This window comes from Mesoplodon bidens (assembly GCF_964165515.1).
Source record: "Mesoplodon bidens genome assembly, chromosome: 8".
NCBI lineage: Eukaryota > Metazoa > Chordata > Mammalia > Artiodactyla > Ziphiidae > Mesoplodon > Mesoplodon bidens.
The window spans coordinates 69213357-69227236 of NC_138165.1; the positions used below are offsets into that span (position 1 = coordinate 69213357).

The 13880-nt window shown below is 40.6% G+C and overlaps 2 protein-coding genes across 3 annotated transcripts in view; one reads left to right on the forward strand and one right to left on the reverse strand.

Annotated features, from left to right (window-relative positions):
• Positions 1–1082, reverse strand: part of HIBCH (3-hydroxyisobutyryl-CoA hydrolase) — a 92282-nt gene extending 91200 nt beyond the window's left edge. Inside the window, exon 1 of one of the 2 annotated variants that reach the window (XM_081241912.1) lies at positions 895–1080. In XM_081241912.1, coding sequence (XP_081098038.1) covers positions 895–929 — 35 coding nt within the window. In that variant the 5' untranslated portion in view covers positions 930–1080. Of the gene's footprint in view, positions 1–894 lie in introns of both variants that reach the window. The other variant, XM_081241913.1, reaches the window with a different exon arrangement.
• Positions 1083–6401: 5319 nt separating this feature from the next.
• The window catches only part of INPP1 (inositol polyphosphate-1-phosphatase), a 33992-nt gene continuing 26513 nt past the window's right edge, over positions 6402–13880 (forward strand). The window contains exon 1 of the mRNA XM_081243261.1: positions 6402–6491. The gene's annotated coding sequence lies outside the window, so the exon portion shown is untranslated. The remainder of the gene's footprint in view (positions 6492–13880) is intronic.

The following is a 13880-nucleotide window of genomic DNA, read 5'->3' on the forward strand; positions in this document are numbered from 1 at the left end:
AAAAAAAAAAAAAAAAAAAAAAAAAAAAAAAAAAAAAAACCACTCCCATCCCTTTGCCCTAAAGCGAAATCCAACACTAAAAACCCCTAGGAATTTCAGCTGTCGAGGAAATTAGCCGGTTCTCCCTTCAAGCAGCCTGAGCTGATACCTGGTAATGCATGGGGGCAGGCGGTAGGCCTCAAGACTGCTGCAGCCTAACTTCCTACAATGATTGCTACCAGATTTCCTCAGCTGAGTGCAAGCTGCATTGAGTAGCACTTACAAAAGTTAAACACGGTGCTCGCTTCGGCAGCACATATACTAAAATTGCAACGATACAGAGATTAGCATGGCCCCTGCGTAAGGATGACACGCAAATTCGTGAAGCGTTCCATATTTTTTAAAAAAAAAAGTTAAACACGTTTGCACACATACTCCCCCAAGCCAAGCTGTGCGGCGCAGCACTCGCCTCAAAGTTCCAGACAGCTGCACTAACGCTGGAACTACGCGACAGAGCTGAACAACAATCACACCACAAGCACAGATAACAACTGGCAAAGCACGAGCGTTTGTTAGCAGTACAAAACATGCCACAAAATTCCCCCAAGTTGAAACCCTGCATGTCCCCCAAACTTACTCAACTTTGAAAAAGGAAAGAAACGGGGGTCAAGGCTGCATTAAGAGCCAGAGAGGCAGAAAACGAAGGTGATGCTGCAAAGAAGGTGCTAGAAGGAGTGACAGCGAGACCCAGAAGACGGCTGAGGGTGGTCCAGGCGGGTCGGGAGTCGGGTCTGAGAGCTGCGCCTCCAAGGGCGACTCGAAACCTCAAGGCCAGGCAGTCCCCACACCCCCCCGACCTTTTCCACCCGGGCGAGCGCAGCCGATGAACCTGCCCTAGGCCGCTCGCTCACTCACCTCGACATGAGTCTCCACATCTCCCGAAGCCCCATCGCCAAAACACTGGAGCCGAAAACAGCCCCGACACGGCAGCCCACTCGCTTGGCTCTTCACGCCACACGTCAGACCCGCCCACCGCCGCCCGGCGCCGCCGGACACAGACGGCAAGTCCTCCAGAGGACCAGAGAGGCCTAGGGCAGGACTTTAACGCGGCGCGGCGCTGAGGGGCGGGGCGAGAACCACCGACTGAGGAAATGGTTAAGGGAGATGGATGTGGGAAGGGGCGTGGCCTGGGGAGGGGCGGGGCCGGGGTGCAGGCGGTCGGCGAGGCGGGGCAGGGCTGAAGGAGAGGTCAGAGAGCAGAGGCGGGCTGAATTGGAGGGAAGAGTTTGCTTGCTTGGGCCTCTCCTGGGAAAAACCCAAGTGACCTAGCCAGCTTAGTTTGACTAGCAGAGACTGACAGGAAAGACTTTTCTGGAATCTTAAGATTTTTTAAAACTAAAAATGTAAACTTGGGACTTCCCTGGTGGTCCAGTGGTTAAGACTCCGCTCTTCCACTGAAAGGGGCAGGGGTTGCATCCCTGGTTGAGGAACTAAGATCCCACATGCCCTACGGCGCGGCCAAAAAACATTTAAAAAGTAAACTTAGTATTCTTTTTTTTTTTTTTTTTTTCTTTTGGCTGTGCTGTGCGGTTTGCGGGATCTTAGTTCCCCAACCAGGGATCGAACCACTGGACCATCAGGGAAGTCCCTAAGATTAGTATTCTATTATGAGAATCAAGCAGATGAAATACACGTGATAAGAGGGGAACATTTACTGTAATTTATTCCTAGCCTAACATAGCAGAATTTCTTTCATATTAGGATTGAGATATTTCCGGTTTTTTGGAAAAGTTATAGTTCCCCAATCTTCCTTAATGACAGACAAGAATTGTCTCCTTAAGAGGTGATATATATCTCTTCAACTAAACTAAAAGTTACTGTTATCAGCAAAAGCATAAAATTGCATCTAGAAAGTAGCCTACTCTTGAATGAAACTAAAATTTAACTCAACCACTAGTATCAACTATTATGTAGATACAGAAGAATGTTCCTCTGCGTCCAGATACACCCAGATGTCCAGCAGCAAACATTTCATCACCACTGAACTACTGACACATTTATCAGGAAGGAGGAATTGAGGGAAGAATTTCAGAGAGAGGGAATTTAAAGGAGTTAGTCTTAGCAAGTTGACATCTGAGAATATACTGTGAAGCCTTTGGTCAAAAATTACCTTTCTACCTAGTCAAATATAATTACCAAATACCCATTGAACAGAGGGCAAACAGGCATCACAGAAAGAACTCCTGACCTACAATTCAGTTTTTAACCTGCTGTGGGAAATTGCTTTTTGACATCACCCTCATTCAGCGTGCACAAAAAATGAACAATCATCAGTATGGTTTACTGGAAAGACCAAGGGCTTTCCTGCAAGCCCAAGATTCAAATCTTCCCTGTCCCCCTAACTTCATGTGTTTGTAACCTGTGTCTCACAAGGCCCCATGCTTAGAAGGAATCTGCCTTTGGTTTAATGCTCTGCTTGTAATAAATTTTGAACTAGGGACTCTGCATTTTCATTTTGCACTAAGCCCCACAAATTATGTCAGTCCTGACCTGCCTTTAGCACACTAGTTTAGTGTGCTAGTTTAGTGAATAGTTTAGTGAATTTGGGCAAATTATGTAACCCAGGACCTTTCTCAAAAGTGTTTGTATTATTTTGGACTAAGAATTCTAGTTGCAGACAATCCACAGAATGGAAAACAAATTTGCACATGATATATTTAATAAGGAGCCAGTATCTACAATATGTAAAGAACAATTACAACTCAATAATAAAAAACTGCAAATAGCCCTATTTTTTAGATGGACGATGGATTGAAAAGACAGCTCTCCTGGGACTTCCCTGGTGGCGCATTGGGTAAGACTCTGCCTGCCAATGCAGGGGCATGGGTTCTAATCCCTGGTCTGGGAAGATCTCACATGCTGCAGAGCAACTAAGCCCCTGCACCACAGCTACTGAAGCCCACGCGCCTAGAGCCTGTGCTCCGCAGCAAGGGAAGCCACCGCAATGAGAAGCCCGTGTACTGCAACGAAGAGTAGCCCCCACTCGCCACAACTAGAGAAAGCCCATGTGCAGCAACAAAGACCCAACACAGCCAAAAATAAATAAATTAAATAAATAAATTTATTTTTAAAAAATTACGCAAAACCTACCACATTTTTCTTTATAGGTAATTCCCAAAATACTTTTGGGATGAGTTTTTTCTTTACTACATGCACTGGGTTTCTAGTAAGTTGCCACCAGGTGATGAATGTATCACATCAAAGAAGATTGAAAGGCTTACGTTTTTCCATAAGGTAGTGTCTCCAAAACAGATATCTTACAAAAAAACTTTCATACATTGCTTAATTTTGCATGCAAAACTGTGTCCTTAATAATTAAAATTAAAATACATGCCTAACTCTTACATACACAACATAAGATATAACACTGATATTATAAAGCTCTGTATTTTCAAAAAACGTAAACCTTGGTACATAATAATAGTACAAATGTCTATTTGCATATTTCTAATAATTCACATATTTCTAATATACAATGCCTAATTATCTTCATTATTTAAAAATATGGATATTATATCGATACAGTCTTGAGGAGCTCAGTTTAGCAATAAATATTTTAAATTACCACTAAAACATCCCCCAGTGAGTAAATGAGTAAATTAACCTGTCCTACCAAGTTTGGTAAGTAGAGTTACAAATACTGGGATGTTAGCAAGTCCAACCGGGACCTATGTAATCAGGAAAATCTTTTGTAATAATTATAGCCTTTAAACTCTTCTAGGTTTCCCTACAATTCCCTAGAATTGTATGTATCTATACACAGCAATAATAATATGTAAGTAGATTAAAATTTGCCTTAAAGTATTCATATACTTCCCTCTTATGAACATTGGATTTCTTAATATTAGATATTTCTTTGGAGGAGGAGAAATAAAATCAAGTGACTGTCTAAATAGTATGCTTTTCCACTCATATGGGAAGACTTTGAGTCCTTTTCAGAGTCACTTTTGTATTGTCCTGGTGTTTGGTTGGTGAGGCTTGCTACTATTCTTAACGCTATATTCACTTTCCCAATGGAAGATAAAGATAGAGGGTAAGGAAAGAGAAAATTGTGAATATCAGTGTTCTGTGCAGCTGCAATGCTCAGAAACCCTCCTTTGAGGCTCTAGCCTCCAAATCCTAAATTAAAAAACCAAAACAACACATCCTATGTTATTAGTGGTAAGATCAATCAAAATTTGTAAAATTTCTGCCTATATTTAGAAGCAAAATACTCACTTAAAACGAAAAGACAGTGCAAGGCAAGACAACAATGTTTCATATGTGTTTCTAAGATTCAGGGATGAGGTAGGAAATAATATGCAGCTGACGAAAAAATTATGGTAAATGGTAACATCAAAGATTGCTTTTTTTCAAGTTTTAAGTTGTGACTTCAACAACACAAATGAGAGACAGCTGCTGCTGTACCCTCATCTCCTCCTAGACCCTGGAGTATGTTGCGGACAAAACCTCCGTAATCACCCGGGAGATAAGACTATCTAAAGGGATGGTGGGCAGGAGACCAGAAATGGCAGTGGAGAAGTGCATGGTGACTGGGAATTAGCATCCTTTTCCTCATCTTGGTGTCAAGCACTAGTCTGCAACTTTCATTTAACTCATTGGTCCTCACAGAAGCATCAGCTGAACCAAATTTGTTGTTATTTCCAAGATAAAATTTAACTGTATATGTCAGATAATATATTTAACTTTTCTTGTGAAAAAAGGAGAGGAAAAATATCTATGACGAAAAGAATTGGGACTACCCTGGTGGTTCAGTAGGTAAGACTCCTCACTCCCAATGCAGGGGACCCGGGTTCGATCCATGGTCAGGGAACTAGATCCTGCAAGCATGCCGAAATTAAGAAGTCCGCATGCCACAATGAAGACCCGGGCAGCCTAAATAAATAAATAAATATATTTTTTAAGTGTTTAAAAAACAAAAGAACTATGTGAACAACAACAACAAAAACAGGAGACAAGTATATGTTCTTTCTAATTTTCCAATGTTTTCTTCCCATTCATAACATTTCATTTGTGGAAACTCAAAATTAATCACAATAAGCAAACATTTCAGTAAACATTTCAGTGTCAGTACATTATGTAAGAAAAAACTTGTGAAAAGCATTTAGGATCAAAAGTTCAATATCAAAAAAAAAGTTCAATATCTGTGAAGACATTATGAAAGCTAAAATTATTTTTAAGTTGTAAGGTGTTAGGAGTAATAGTACAATCCCATTGGCAAAATATGTGTGTCTCCTAATATTACCTAAATAATGATGAACTTTATGTATCATAGAAGGAAGTTACTTAACAAAATAAAAACACAGTATAATTTGCATATGAGAGATCTACTTCTTGTCTCCTCTTGCCTTTCCAGTCTCTTGCTGGCTTAAGTTTTGTGGTTTTTTAAATAAATTTATTTATTTTATTTACTTATTTTTGACTGCGTTGGATCTTTATTGCTGTGCGTGGGCTTTCTCTAGTTGTGGCGAGCAGGGGCTACTCTTCATTTCAGTGTGCGGGTTTCTCATTGTGGTGGCTTCTCTTGTTGCAGAGCATGGACTCTAGGCACGCGGGCTTCAGTAGTTGTGGCACGTGGGCTCTAGAACGCAGGCTCAGTAGTTGTGGCGCCCAGGCTTAGTTGCTCCACGGCATGTGGGATCTTCCCCGACCAGGGCTTGAACCCGTGTCCCCTGCATTGGCAGGAGATTCCTAACCACTGCACCACCAGGGAAGCCCTGGCTTAAGTTTTTACCAGAATAATTTGGTAACATGAGGTATGGAGGGTGTGGTTTTGGGAAAGGATTTGATTCTACATATTATATGTTTTAAACAAGCTTCTTAAAGTTCTATTTTTGAATGCCTAAGAAGTTTAAAGAATTTTAATGCACTTTCCCCCATGAAATGAATGTCATATTCACACTTACCATGTAATATCCAAAAGATAGATTACAAAATTAGCAGTTCTAAAAAAAAGCTAGGCCAATGTATTCCAAAGCAAAATACACAAAAGGACTAAGCAAAGAGGATATAAATATTCAAGGTAACAAAATAAGCAGGAAATTGTTTTGCAAACTAAAGAGTATCAGGGAGTCTCCAACATAAGTTGATTTTAGGGTCTTCCATGGATGGCTTAAGTAAACAAGAAAATATTCAGGAAAATCTAACAATTGGAGGAAATGACTCATTGATAATATGCTTGTTCCAGAGGAAAAACTTTGTACTAAATGGCAGAGAATTCTACACCTAATCAGTACGGGCTGGGCTGGGCAGTTTACTAAAAAAGTGTTCAGATGAAGCACAAGGGAAGGCCATCCAGAGTCGCTTCCCTGAGCTTTTTGCTCTCAGATTCCAGCTTTTAATTCCCTTGAGACAGAGGGAAACTCAGATCCTAAGTAACCATATACTTCAAGGCTTTGGCATTTATTATATTTTACATCTTGGAATTCAGTAAGCAACACTTCTGTGGAAAGGTAAGTGAAAAAAAAAGATAATTCCTATTTTATGAAGTTTTAAGTATATATACTACGTGTGTATGTGTTTGTGTGTATAGGGTGTGGGAGAGTAAAGATAAACACTCAGGCCTGGTGAAACTTTGTTAGAGATAAGCCTATGTTCCCATACATTGGAAAGTGCTTATAAATATATCTGCATGACTTGTTCTAGAAATTTACCCTTTGCTTTCTTAGGATCTCAGCTACATGTAGCCCTCAATACCACACTCAAAGCCCCCTAGTTTATATAGTTTAGTAAACTTGCACTGCAATTTAAGAAAAACTCAAGGAGTTTTAAATATTCTATCACGAATGTTAAGGATTCTTCCCCCAAATCCTTAAGAAAATCATGGATATGCTTTGTTTTCATGCGAGTTGTTCAGCCTTTTCTAAGGAAAGTATAAACGAGTTATATTCGTTAATGATTTTTTAAAATTTATTTGTTTTATTTATTTATTTATTTTTGGCTGCATTGGGTCTTTGTTGCTGCGCGCAGGGTTTCTCTAGTTGTGTCAAGTGGGGGCTACTCTTCGTTGCGGTGCGCGCGTTTATTGTGGTAGCTTCTCTTTTTGCAGAGCACGGGCTCTAGGGCATGCGGGCTCAGTAGCTGTGGCGCACAGGCTTAGTTGCTCCGCAGCATGTGGGATCTTCCCGGACGGGGGTTCGAACTTGTGTCCCCTGAGTTGGCAGGCAGGTTCTTAACCACTGCGCCACCGGGGAAGCCCTAGTTAATGATTTTTAAAGGAACACAAAAATAAGATTGTGCAATATGGTGCTAGGAATCTCTTACAACTAAATCAATTCAAATTTAGTTCTTGTGTGAGTAACCTACATTTTTGCCTATCTGTTAGCTACCTAATATCTTATGGTTGAGTCATTTTTACACATGCCTAACAGATGAGCTATAGGTGGCAAATGCTCCAAAACTCATTATAATCCAGTGAATTACAGTCAAAACCAATTTCAAGTTTCCAACAGCTGATTTCAAGCTGTGAGGTATGACAGTGGCAGGCATGCCATGTTGATCCATGTGGCAGCAATTGGTGACCTCAGTGCTAGTTTGCTATGACTGAGTAAAGGATATGACTGAGTCTAGGAGGCTGTGAGAGCTGCCTGCTGACACTCTGCTATCGACCCTTATGCTAGAGGCCTCGGCTAATGTGTCATTAAAAATCATATTTCAAAGGCATATTTAATGACATGGTGAAATGCTCATATATGATGATTAAACAGCAGTTTACAAAACCGTATGCTTAGTAACATTTGTAGAAATAATGTATACATAAACACACAGAGAAGATGGGAAGTTATACTCCAAAATGTTAATGGTCATAGAATTTGGTATGGGTTTTGTTTCATTCTTTATATTTTTTCATGTTTTCTCAAAGTTTCCACAACTTGTCTTCATAATGTATTACTTTTATAATAAGAAGTTAGTTAATAAATTTCATCTGAAAACATAAATATTTTGAATATTTGGAAAGAGTGAATTTTGGTGGAGAATTACACATTTGCTATTAAAAACTTTGCCATTGGCACAGTAATCCAAAGGCAGATGAATGAAAGAAAATAGAGGACCCAATATAGCCTAGGGTATAAAAGAGCTTAATACATGATGTATTTGTCATCAGAGATTAGTGGGAAAAGGATATCTGTTCAGTAATGATGTCAGGAAAATTGGCTATTTGGATATTAGAAAAAAAATTAGATATTTGGGTGGGGGGAAATCAATTTAGAGCTTCTCAAAACAACTTCCAGATTATTAAAGACTTAAATCTAAAAATTCAAATAGTAAAAAATATCAGGAGAAATATAAGTGAATATTGATCTGATCTTTGGTTTTAAAAGGATTTTCCAGGCATAAAAACCAAGATCCACAGATTTGACTACGTTAAAAAATTTTAAATTTGTAAATAATAAACACCCTTCAATAAAAGGCAAACTAAGAAAATTATTCATAACAAAAGTGACAAAGGGTTGCCATACTACTATATTGTTAATTGAATTAAACAAGATAAATAGTAAGACTCAAATATTGCTAGTTTGTGAGCTCCGTGAGGGCACAGGCATAACTGTATTGTTTGTCATTTAAATTCATTAGCATAATAGCCAGATATAAGGAATTAATATGTATTGAATGAATAGAGAAATGGTCGAACATGAAAAGGCAGCTAAAAAAAGGTGGGAAGGAAGAGGAGAAAAGGAAATACAAATGACAAATAGACAAGGAAAAAAAAAACTCTCAAAAATAATAAAAATGCAATTAAAACTATGATGAGAAATTAGGAAATGTTTTTTGTTTGTGTGTATTTGATAATAGATGCAGTAATGAGGAAAGCAACATCATTCACAGTGAAGAGTGTTTTGAAGGGCAATTGGCAAAGTCACATGGTTGACCATGTAATTCTAGGAATCTAACCTAGAGAAATATAATAGACACTTGATATTTATGAAGGATATATCTTCCAGACTCTTGGACTCTCCCAATCTGTATTTTCAAAATGTGTTCCAAGGGGCCTGGGAATTCTGCAGGGATGTCCTAAGTCTGCCTCAAAGATGAAAAAGAAGGTTCCCCCAAATCTGTATGTGACTTTTATCTCATTTAGATGTTAGGCTTGATATTTATGAATATTTTCTTATGGATTCCACTGAAAACATCAAAATTTGAACACCACTATATTGTAGTATATGATTTCTTCAATAAAATGCAATGGAGTCTTACTTCTCAAAAAGTGTCTCGAGAAGTGGAGAACAACAGTCAAAATGTTACATTCCCAAACACTGGCCTCACAGTAATTCAAATTCCTGCTTCAGGAAATGTGTAAATCATTCTATAATTACCTTTCCAATAGTCAAAAGCTCAGATGTAAAATGTGAGAATACAGGGCCTGTTGCATAAGAAATAAAAGATTTGTGATCCATGATGTTCACCAGCGTTCTTTTTTTTTTTTTTTTTGCCTGCATTGGGTCTTCGTTGCGGCATGCAGGATCTTTCGTTGTGGCACGCGAGCTCTCTAGTTGGTGCGGGTTTTCTCTCTCTAGTTGTGGCACACAGGCTCCAGAGCACGTGGGCTCTGCAGTTTGTAGCACTCGGACTCTCTAGTTGAGGCACAGGGGGCTTAGTTGCCCCGCTGCATGTGGGATCTTAGTTCCCCAGTCAGAGATGGGACCTGCGTCCCCTGCACTGGGAGGCGGACTCTTTATCACTGGACCACCAGGGAGTCCCTCACCAGCGTTCTTCAATACACCAGTCTGTCCTAACAGGAGCCAACTTCCACTGAGGTGTTTCGACGGAAGAGATTTTATTGAACTGACTATTTTCGTAAGTTTTGGGTTAGGTTTAGGGTTGGGTGAAGGGAAACAATTCGATGTGAAGGTACCCAGCCTCTTGCAACAGTAAGAAGCTGTTACCACTGCTAGGACTGAGGGATAAGGGGAGGAGATCAAATTAGCAAAGCGGTAGGTGCTGCCTTACAGGAGCCTTAGAGGCCCAAAGCAGCAAAAGAGGTGGGAAGAAATACCCCAACCTTTTTCCATTTTCCACTCTCCAACCTGCTTTTGGTATCACCCACTGGTCAATCCTAACAGGAAGCCAGCCGGCAAGAGAACCCAGAGAAAATAGTCTATGAAAGTTCTGCCTTCTGAGGCACAGAGTCCGGCAGAGAAGGAAGGAAAATGGATCTGGCAGACAGCAAGTAGAAAATAACCAGCATACTTACAATAGTGAAATACTGGGAACCCAGATGTCCAATAATAGAGGAATGCATAACTAAACGAAGGTATTAACCATTCTTCAATTAAGTAAATAATGGTAGTCAAAAGATCATTATGAAAAAAAACAACAATAAAAGAATCATTTTGTTAGGAAAAATAAAAAAGATCATGACGTGTTCAGGGAGCACACAGAGAGAGGGCAAGTGAATTTGGGGAAGATTTTCTCAAACTGACAACTAAGGGCCTTGTTGCTGCCCAAGCAACGTTTCTTCTATTTTTACTTATTACAAAAACAATACATATTCACTATTGGAAACACATACATACAACCAAAAAAACCAAATATCTACAATCTCACCCCCACCCCAAGACCACTATCAACATCTTAGGGTGTTTATATCTTTCCAGTTCTTCTTCTATGCATATATACACATGATTATGTTGTATTTGGGATAACATAGATATTCTTTGGTAAACTGTATTTTTCCACTTAACAAATCATGAATACAATCTCATGCAATAAATATCATTCTGAAAAATTTTTAAACTTAAAAAAACTTGTTTCATACCTGGTTGTAACTAATTTCTATCCTCAGACATTTAGTTGCTTTATCCTTTTGGTTATTACCAAGTCCACTGTGATGAACTTTCTTGCAGTCAACATTGCACACGTTACTGACCTCAGGCCAATTTCAGGCCACAACCAGTTTTTCTACAGCCCTCAAGCTAGTAGCTTTCACATTTTTTCAGGGTTAAAGAAAAAAAGCACACACACAAAGAAGAAAAGCAAGAAAGACATATGTGGCCTGCAAAGCCTGAAGTATTTACTATCTGGACTTTTATAGAAAGTATTGGTCAATCCCTGAATTATGAATTCCCAGAAATGTAATTTTTGAGTCAAAGGGTGTGAGCATTTTTGAGGCTTTTACTGCATTCTGCCAAATTGCCCTCCAGAAACACTGAAGCAATTTATGCCCTTCTCAGCACTGAGCTTGCTCATCTGCCATACTTCCTGCCTCAAGGGTCGCTGGCCCAAATCACTAGCTCTATTCTTTTATTCTCAGTCAACTTGAAGGTGCATTATCATTTTACATTTTCACTTCCCTTAAAAATATGTTTGGCCATTTGCATTCTACTTTCATGATTTAACTAATTTACATTTTTGCCCATTTTTAAAAACAAGTTATTTATATTTTCTTTGGAAGACTTTTTTATTAAATGAGAATGTTACTCTCTTATCTTTCATATATATTGCACATTTTGGGATAATTTTTACTTGTCTTTTAATTTTACTCTATGGGCCTTTTTGATGAAAGAAGTTAAAAATTCTAGAGTCAAATCTGTCACTTTTCCTTTGTAATTTTGTTCTTTGTTCCATGCTTACTCTGAGATGAAAAGCAATTCACTTATATTTTCTCCTTGTACTTTGAAGACTTCTAAAACGTTTTACAATTTAAATCCTGCTCAAATTTAGTGTCTGAGAAAAGTTTTTAAAGTATGAACAGGTAAAATAATGTGAGTCCTGGAGTCATATAGCTGGGTTCAAATTTGGCCTCACCATATGCTACATATTTGAGTAAATTACTTAACCTCTCTAAGTCACAGTTTTATTCTTTATTGAGATAACAGTAATCCTACCACAGGGTTGATATGAGAATGAACAGCTATAAAACACAAAAAGCACTTAGCCTCGTGCCATTAGCTATCATCACAGCAGCATGAGAATACTCCAGGCAAAAGAAATAACATGTATAAAGGCACAAAGGAATGAAACTAGTTTGTGCATTTAGGAAACTAGATGTGGTGTGGTAAAATGGCACGTCAAGTGTGATAGGGCAGGACTGACAGATGCGAGGGGGAGAGAGGCCTTGAAAGCCATGCCCAGGAGCTTGCTTTTGATAGGACCGGGGAGCTAGTGAAAGCTTTTAAGCAAGCAACCTATTGAGAGGTGTGATGTAGGATCATCTCCGTGGCAGCAAAGTGGAAAGTGGACTAGATTTAGCTCGAAGAGGCATATTGCTGTGTCACAAAAACAGCAGTCTCCTGTGCCACCCCCCTCTCGCCCAATTCCTGCTCCCTAGGGGCAAATTCTTTGTGCGTTCTAACTCTTCTGGTATCTGCTATCTCTTTACTTCCAAATATCAAACTGTTTCTTTATTTTTGTTTGTTTTGTTTTGATTTATTTTCTTAACTTTTTAATTTTATATTGGAGTAGAGTTGATTATGTTCAAACTATTTCTTGATCTTTCCGTCATAGATAGAAATGAGACTAGATACAATTATTAGACTGATTAATAAACAATAATACAGGGGATGGACCTAAAAAATGAATCTGAGAGAGAAGACAGAATGGATCAGCTGGACTTGCTAGTGCGTGAAAGCCCGATAATGGGGTGGTGGGGGGGATGAGAAGGAGGCGTTGTCTCAGTCAGAGACCATAGAAGCAGATGAGTTCCGCCCGGGAGATGCAAAGTTTTAAGCACCATTTCCTGGACTATGACAAGTTGAGTATTAGCCCCAGGCCCCTGTCCTGGTGGTTCCCCACTGCTCTGAAGACCGAGACTTGACAACTCAGGAGGTTTGGGGAAATGTAGATAAGAAAACCTGCTAGCTAGAACATTAAAACAGAGCTTCCTAATTTCATACCACGGAATGAGTTATAGATATGTACATAGTGGTCTCCTCTGCCCTCCAAGGTGGAAGGGCCCAGTCCCTCCTGCATGAGCAGCCTCCTCTGTTTGCCCCACTTGGGGTCCTGCAGACAAGATTATTTCCTAGGTGTGCCATGAAGTGAAAGGATGTGTGAAGGACTTTAGAAGGCCCGGTGTGCTCACAAACAACATCCAGCCTGCCGGGCCACCGGCCAGACCCCTTCTGTTCAACACTCTGTTGCCCTTTAAAAATGTCTACCTTTCCCCCCATCATTACCCATTCCTATCACTACCCACCATTCAAAGCCATCTTTAAGGTACACTGAATCCCACAGTTTAGAGGGTTGAAGCACTACCCACGGTGTGCTTCCGCGGTCAAGGTGGCCCTAGGCCCACACCTTGTAAGTCAAGCGCCCAGGAGACAGTGCTGGGGTTTGCAGCACAACCAACACGCTTGACATTTCTATTAGAACAATGGGACCCGATTGCCACCGGCAGGAAGTCCATCTTCACAGCTGCCAACCCGTGTATCAAAACCATAATCCTCAAAAAAGAGTACAGAAGAATGGAGGAGGAAGATATTAAAAGCGAATTTGCGGGCGGCTACAATAAGAAAACAAAAACAGTGGATGAGGTGACCCTGGAACCCTTTGCTTCCTGGCACTCCCCTCTGAATCATCACGCTCCACTTGCGACGCTGCAGACTCCGGGCTCCTGCAGGCAGGCGTGGGATGCCCCCCGTTCGCCCCGGGAGCCTCGAGGCGTCACCGCGCGTTTCCACGCAGTGGTCCGTGGGGAAACAAGAGGGCGGCGGCCTGGCGCATGCTGCGGTCTGCGATCCCGGGAGAGCGTGGCCGCGCGCCGCCCGGATGCGCCTCGCCCTCCGATGACCACCGCCCTGCTCCCAGCCCCTCGCCCTCTGGCTGAGCCTGCGGCCAGACGCCCGGCGCCCCTCGGCTAGCCTCTGACGCCCGGCCACCTCCTCCTCCGCCTTTTCCTCCTC